Source organism: Larimichthys crocea, chromosome XVIII (assembly GCF_000972845.2).
Source record: "Larimichthys crocea isolate SSNF chromosome XVIII, L_crocea_2.0, whole genome shotgun sequence".
In the NCBI taxonomy this organism is placed as follows: domain Eukaryota; kingdom Metazoa; phylum Chordata; class Actinopteri; family Sciaenidae; genus Larimichthys; species Larimichthys crocea.
In genome coordinates, this window is record NC_040028.1 from 19,899,710 (window position 1) to 19,907,324 (window position 7,615).

At 43.4% G+C, this 7,615-nt stretch overlaps 1 protein-coding gene across 2 annotated transcripts in view; it reads left to right on the top strand.

The window, feature by feature from the left end:
- The window catches only part of impg2a (interphotoreceptor matrix proteoglycan 2a), a 22,912-nt gene extending 15,694 nt beyond the window's left edge, over positions 1-7,218 (top strand). Inside the window, exons 18-23 of one of the 2 annotated variants that reach the window (XM_027291270.1) lie at positions 577-787; positions 1,641-1,829; positions 2,824-3,025; positions 3,106-3,185; positions 3,638-3,701; positions 4,726-7,218. In XM_027291270.1, the coding sequence (XP_027147071.1) occupies positions 577-787; positions 1,641-1,829; positions 2,824-3,025; positions 3,106-3,185; positions 3,638-3,680 (725 nt within the window). In that variant the 3' untranslated portion in view covers positions 3,681-3,701; positions 4,726-7,218. The remainder of the gene's footprint in view (positions 1-576; positions 788-1,640; positions 1,830-2,823; positions 3,026-3,105; positions 3,186-3,637; positions 3,702-4,725) is intronic. The other variant, XM_027291271.1, reaches the window with a different exon arrangement.
- The last annotated feature ends 397 nt before the right edge of the window (positions 7,219-7,615 follow it).

The following is a 7,615-nucleotide window of genomic DNA, read 5'->3' on the forward strand; positions in this document are numbered from 1 at the left end:
GGTGCATTTTCTCACCAGCTGCTGGCTGCAGCATAAGAATGACCATCAAAAAACAACATATAATCTTCTCATCTAACCCATGATAAGAAAGAAAGTATACGTATATCCCACATCTAACCCATGATAAGAAAGAAAGTATACGTATATCCCAAAATAAAACATTTTAAATGGTTTAATTTGGAAATTTATGAGTATTTCCGAAATATTTTGTGAACCTGCTTGTTACAGTTTCTCTTAATTAAAGGTCCAGTGTGTAAGATTTAGGAACGGAATACAATATTCATTAGTGTGTTTTCATTAGTGTATAATAACCTGAGTATAAGAATTATTGTGTTTTCATCGTTTCGTTAAAATAAGACCTTTATTAGCCCAGAGCGGACAAACTTTTGCTTTTCATGTGAATTTCGCAGCCACAGTTTTTCCTACATGATTGGAAGGAGAGGGTGAGGTGTGGGCAGAGTATTCATTTGGTTGCAATCTGGAACTTCACCACTAGTGGAGGCACTAAATCCTACACACTGCACCTTTAACTTTAAAGTCAACCCTCCTCACTTTGGTTGGTTCTTTCGTTCCCAGGCGACCAGGCTGACCCCTGTAAGTTCCAGGCGTGTAACGAGTACGCCGAGTGTAAGGTGAACAAGTGGTCGGGGGAGGCGGAGTGCGTCTGCAACGCCGGCTACTTCAGCGTGGACGGCTTGCCGTGTCAGAGCATCTGCGACCTGCAGACTGACTTCTGCCAGAACGACGGCAAGTGTGACATCATCCCCGGCCAGGGAGCCATCTGCAGGTAGGTGGGGATTAAAGGGGAGTGATCTGCCGTGCATGAGAGTGTGCAAGTTTAGAAAACTAAACAGCTTTTTGAATACATATTTACAGCTGCAGGAGGTCAGATTCTCTGCTTCTAGAGTTAAAGATGTTTGTCCAGACATATTATTTATTTGGCTCCTCACACTTGGGAGGTTAAACGTATACCTAATGAATTATAATCACAACCAACTACATGGAATAAAGTTTTTGTTTTACACATTAGTTGGCTCCAAACACCAATTAACAATCCCTCTAATGTTTATGTATCTCTGGCCCAGATGAAGATGTCAACATTTTCAGTGCTCTTAAACCTTTGGCAGTTCATGTCATCGTTTTTTTCCAGCTCCAGGATGCAAATGATCACATTTTTGTTCAGTGAAATATTCAGTTCTTTATATGGACTCAGATCTTTTATTATCTTAAACATTTTCTACTTGTGTCCAAACACATATTTACACATGTGATCACTGACAGAATTATGTCCTCTGGCTCCGTTCGAGCTGTTTGTATGAGCTGCGCTTTAAACCGAGTGATCATGAACAGACAGACAGGAGACTGCACGCCCACCAACACCAGCATCAAACCTACGAGTGCATTGCTCCATGGAGACAGGAAACAAACATCTGAACATGATTCCAATTATTCCAAAACGTGGCTTTAATAATTTAATGATAGAACTTCATAACTGCAGACAAAACACGAGCATGATTGAAGATTCGGTCGCTCTCTAATCATTCAGCAAAGAATAAAAAACAGAAGGAGGCTGAGGAGGGTCCAGATTTGGTAAAGTATCGTCTGTTTTTGGTTACAAATGTCCATCGTCGTCCTCTCAGGTGTCGCGTCGGGGAGAACTGGTGGTACCGAGGAGAGCACTGCGAGGAGTACGTGTCCGAACCGCTGGTGGTCGGCATAGCCATCGCCTCCGTAGCTGGATTCCTGCTGGTGGCCTCCGGAGTCATCTTCTTCCTCGCCAGGACGTTACGGGATCAGTATGACAAGGATGAGTCAGAGGACCCGATACGGTAAGCCACCATGCTCCACATGGCCAAGGACGTGTCACTTTTTATGGGATGCTGTCGTCATGCTGACAGTTAATCATGTCACATGTGAAGCAATATTCATCCTCACTGTGTCTCGAAAAGTTTTTAGATTTAGATTTTGTAGGTTCAGTTACCAGTGGGATCGTAAAGGTTTATTTTCATGGGTGTCTGCTTCATCTTTACCTGCTTATATTGTTTGGCCAAGCTTTAATTAAACATACAGAACTACTGGACATGTTAAATGTGTCCAAAGACTGAATTTAAAACACGTCTCCAAAGATAAAAAGAGATATAAAGAGTCTGTGGTAGATCTTCTTCTTACATGGCAGAAGTATCAGTCTGTTGAAGGAGCTGTTTTATGCAGGAGGTGAGAGGAGTCGTTCATGATGCTTCACCTCCACCTCCTCTGTGGAATCTAAGGGGGCAGTCCAGGACAGAGCTGGACCTCCAAACGAACTCCAGATGAACTTGTTTCTTTCTTGTTGAGTTGTTTTGAGTTGTTGCCTTTGGCTTATCTCAGACTTTTCTGTTCTTATAATGAACAGAAACTCTTAAATTTAGTATCTCTGAAGTCTTCTCTCCTCATCAGATTTAGGCAGCCTGCTTAGTTTCTTTTGGGGACAGAATAAATTGAGACGTCCCAGTTTAGATGCAGCGTCCTGTTACTCCTCCAGATTTACGGCAGCGAGGCGAGGCCATCCCTCTTCCTCCTGCCTCCCTCCTTCCTTTCTCGTCCTGCTTTGATCCTCCCTTTTACTTTTTCTCACTTTAGCAGACATGCAAGTATCTGTTCACTATCTGTGTGTGTGTCTGGCATGCTTCCCTGAGCAGCCTCTGGAAAAACACTGAGCCAATTAACCGATCAGATATGTCACTGATCAGACGAGTCGGACTCAGGCAGGTTAATGGATGTTAACCTCCTGGTCTCTCAGGTGTTTCTTTATTTAACTTTGTTTGTTTGTGCATCGCTTCACAGGGGAGCAGAGAGCCTCCCATCTCTGGAGAGGGCGACCAAGTACAACCCCATGTACGAAAGCGAGGCCACCACGGGCTACAGCCACTACTACCGCCGCTACCCCGAACCGCCCGTGTACAGCAGCGCCAGCGCCGAGGCCTCCACCGACTTCAGCAGCGAGGAGATACGACACATCTACGAGAACAGTGAACTGACGAAGGAGGTGAGTGTGTTAATACAGGTTTACTGAAGGCTCACTATCTGCCTGTGATGTAATACTTCCTCCCATCTGATGCCACGCAGGAAATCCAGGACAGGATACGCATTGTCGAGCTCTACGCTAAAGACCGGCAGTTTGCAGATTTCGTACGGCAGCATCAAGCGTGAGTGCCTCTCTTTTTCTTTTTTTATATTGCGATGAGATAAACCCAAACAAGCCAGGATATGAGGAAGAAAGGGGAAGTGAGTTTGAGATACAGGAGTCTGGCAAGGATTAGTTTGTTCGCTGAACGAGATGAGGAGTTACAGCTACGCCAGACCGGCCTGGAAACATCATATATCAACATTTATCATCCTTAAATCTTCACCAACCGGCCCCCGCAAGCGATACGAGACAGAAACCATTACGAGGCACAGACGTCCCTTCGTCTGCCAACAGTCTGGCACCGGCAACGAATTAAACATCGGCCGTATCTCGCTGTAATCATCGCTCCTTCGTGCCAGATAAACCTGAGTCAAGTCGTGGGCTAATATGCTTGTGTAGTAGATGAAGTAACTGATTTTTTACCCAGATGAGACAAAATCTAACGTGTTTGTTTGTTTGTTTGTGCTGCAGAGTCCTGGATACCCGCAGAGAGAGCTCCTCTGTGCAGACATGAAACTCTCCCGTGAACAGCAAGGTGATTTTTGTATGCATAAGTTAATATTATATAAGTTATTATGGACTTTTTAGAGTTTATTTAATGCCAATAAATAAAAGCGTCCTGTAGAAAAATGACATCAACAGGTGTAGGGAATGTGGACAAAGGAGTTTGAGCTCTTACAGTTTTATACATGTAACTATACAATATAAAATACTGTATATAATTAACTAAACAACATATAAGATGTAAAATAATTGAATATGCAATAATCTACATGACAACTCCTTCTTGTTTCAACATCTTACGGGTTTTAAAATGCACTATTTTGCTTTCTTTTCGAGAGTTAGATGATGATGCCTTTGCACCTTTGCACAGACTTCCATGCCAAGCTAAGTCAGTCAGTGTTTCTCTCAGGCCTGTAGCTCAGGAGTCTTCAACCAGGGGTTTCTGACCCTTACGGGGTCCACGGAGATATTACAGGGGGGTCCGCCAATTTTTGTTATAACAATTGACAATTTTCACCAAAATAATGATGAAAATTGAAAAACAGCAAACAGTAGAAGCATTTTCACTCCAATTAAATGAATCCAAATTAAATAGGTTCATGAGGTGAAATAAAAGTTGAATAAATCTAAAAGTTATTATAGGCCAGGCTTGTTGTGTTCGTCTCTCGTCCTTGGGCTGAAAAGGTTGAAGACCCCTGCTGTAGCTGGTAGAGAGATGGAGCCGGGAACTCCTCTTACATATCATATAAACTGATGTTGCTTCTTAAACTGGGCCGACAATAACGTGAAAGGTTTTTTTTTTTAAATGGTTACGGACCCTCTGTCGAAGACGTAGCTGCTGGCCTGAGCTTCACGTTTACAGTCCAGATAGCAGAGGTTGTATCAATCTTCTCACCTGACTCAACAGGAAAGTGAAGAATGCTCATGAATCAAAATCTAATCGGGTGTTTTTAGATTAAATTTGCTGAATTATGACCATCTTAGACACGTAGAAGTAAACATTTCTAGCACGTACTCTGCATGCTGACAGACTTTTTGCTTCTCTGTTTGAAAAGTGAAGCTCCCTGTCAAGACTCTCTCCACCTGCTCACCGCGGCACTCACAGAATTTGGACCGCATCCCGTCCAAACACTCCTCCTCTCTGTCTGCATTCGTCTCAGCCTGTGTGGGCAGAAGTGTTGACTGTTCTTCCTTCCTTCCTTCCTTCCTTCCTTCCTTCCTTCCTTCCTTCCTTCCATCCTTCCTCGGTGCCTTTTCGCCTTCTTCTTCTTGACTTGGGTGAGCTGGCTGTGACATCAACGGACGCGTTTTGCTCCTCATCAACCTCGACAAAAAACTGGACCGCATCCTGTTACTTGAAACTTTGTCACACACACACACACACACACACACACACACACACACACACACACAAGGGAAGAACTTGTGAATATGTATATAAAGTTACTGTTACATGTTTATTAGTTCAGATATTCTAAACAGGTTGGCAGAGAGAGAGCTGCTGTTTTTTATCTTATTTTGAAATAAATGAAATGAAGTGATGTATGACAACAACTCTGTATATGCTACTGTACATTAAAGATAGATCAAAGGACACTTAACCTAGTCCATTAAAGGGCGTTAAAGATAATAGTCCAACATTTTGGGAAATCATATCTGTCCGTTAAACATGAAACTCTCTTCGCTCAGCAAGGCACAAAGACTTTGCAGCTAGCCTGACTTTGTTCAAAGGTAACAAAATCTGCCCCATGCAGGTTCATAAATATTAAACAAAGAAGATCAAATGTGTTAATTAAGCTTTAGAGGTGCAGGCAGGCAGATTTTCTGACTGCTGTGCTCCTTTGTTTTCCGTCTTTGTGCTGAGCTAAATGCGTGCTTGCTGTAGCTCTACATTTGATGTACAGTTATGAAAGTGGCGAGTTACTGCCCCAAGCGAAGTTCAAGTATCTCGGGGGTCTTGTTGGAGCGTGAGATGGACCGGCAGGTTGGTGCGGCGTCGGCAGTACTATGGACATTGTACCGGACCGTTGTGGTTCAGAGGGAGGCTCTCGATCTTCCAGTCCATCTACGTTCCATCCCATCAATCCATGATTATTGGGTAGTGACTGAAAGAATGAGATCGTGGATACAAGCAGCTGAAATGAGCTTCCTCCACCGGGTGGGAGAGCTCGGCTGTCTTGTGGCTAGATGATTAAAACACGAGGATTAAAAAGACAGATGCATATTGACCACACACATCCTCCTCGGATACATAATCCTTCTGCCAGCGATGTGACTTTCCACGTCCCAAAGACCAGTCTGCAATGCCGGGAGAAAAGCAAGGCCCATTTCATCTGACCCCTGCCCTGGGACCAAGGCAAGACCAAGGGGGCTACTGCCCTGGATAACACCACCACATTAAGGGGTGACCAAAAGAATGAGATCGCGGATACAAGCTGTTAAAATGAGCTTCCCCCGCCGGGTGGCTCCTTCACGCCGAAAGGAGCCAGCTGAGGTGGTTCAACATCTGATTAGGATGCCACCTGGGCACCTTCCTTTTGGAGATGTTTTGGGCACGTCCAACTCGGAGGAGACCCCAAGACAGACCTAGAACCTGCTGGAGGGACTACATGGCCCATCTAGCCTGGGATCGCCTCCTCCAGGAGGAGCTGCTTTGGAGAACCTGCTGACCCCGGATAAGAGGAAGAAAATGGATATTAAAGCGGGATCGACTTACCCATCTAAATCATTTCCTAAAATGTCAAACTATTCCTTTAAGGTGGCCAGTGTAGTTTCTGTGTATGTATTAATGAGCTTCGCACAATCTGAATATTTACTGCAACGTTATTCCACCCATTTCTCCACTGGCAGGTGATTTTTCTGCATCAATCAGAAGCTTCGGTGTATATTTGAGGAAGTGATGGGAGAAAGGCAGAGAGCATGAACTCTGAGATCCAGAAATAAGTGAAAACATGTTTCGGTGGAAAAAGGCTGTGAGGCAAAGCGGTCCAGAGATTTGATCTAATGATTCATCTGATTTCAGATGTAATATTCAAGTGAAAGATGCAGAAGGAGCAAGCTGATAAACAACATGCACTCGAGATGAGTCTCCTGCAGACTAATTCCAGTGTTTTCTTTGGTGCTGTCACATGTTCCTCCTTGGAACAATCCATGTTGTCCCATGAGTGGATCCTCACAGCTGCAGCTGGTTTACGATCTGCTGGTGTGGCCGTCACTTCTTCTTCTTCAGAATCAGACGTGTAGATCGCGTTCTAGCTTCATCGTCATGCCTTTTGAAATCTGCATATTTTGTTGTGTGTTTGCATTACAGTTTGGATAAGCGACCAATCATCGCATACAGTGTTCTGTCATGTAAATAACATATAAGATATTAGCAGTTGTAGGATGTAAATCGTGTGTCTCAAATGTTTAAATATATGAAGATATTCTTTTTATACTGATACCTGTTTCACCACTTTAACAGTGTTATCATACCGTGCAGCTGTGTATATTACTATAAACAAATTGTAATGTGTACAAAAATAAAACGTTTTATATAAAATTCAGACTCCGGTCCAGTGGTATGTAAACGTATTAACTTTTTGTGTGGAATTTTTTGGTACTTTACTTGCAACTTTGTACTTCAACTATGCTGTAGTTAGTAGTTAGCTCGACCAGGAATAAGAAATGCAAAAAATTTTTAAGCATTTTGGCGACTTATGGAAAATGTCTCTCAGTTTTCAGATTTCACTGTACAGATATGATTTTTTTGATCATTGTAGGAACATTTGTCCTGGTCGCTCACAGAAACCAGCTGAAGCTGTCAGACTTAAAGTTTTGGCTCTGTTAGCTCAGAAGCGTCAGGATCACTCACCAACCGCCGCGTTTACTCCCATATGAACTGAGAGCAGAAATTTCTGCAGGACCGCAGACGTACCAGTTTTTTACATCGCTCTAGCAGTCACA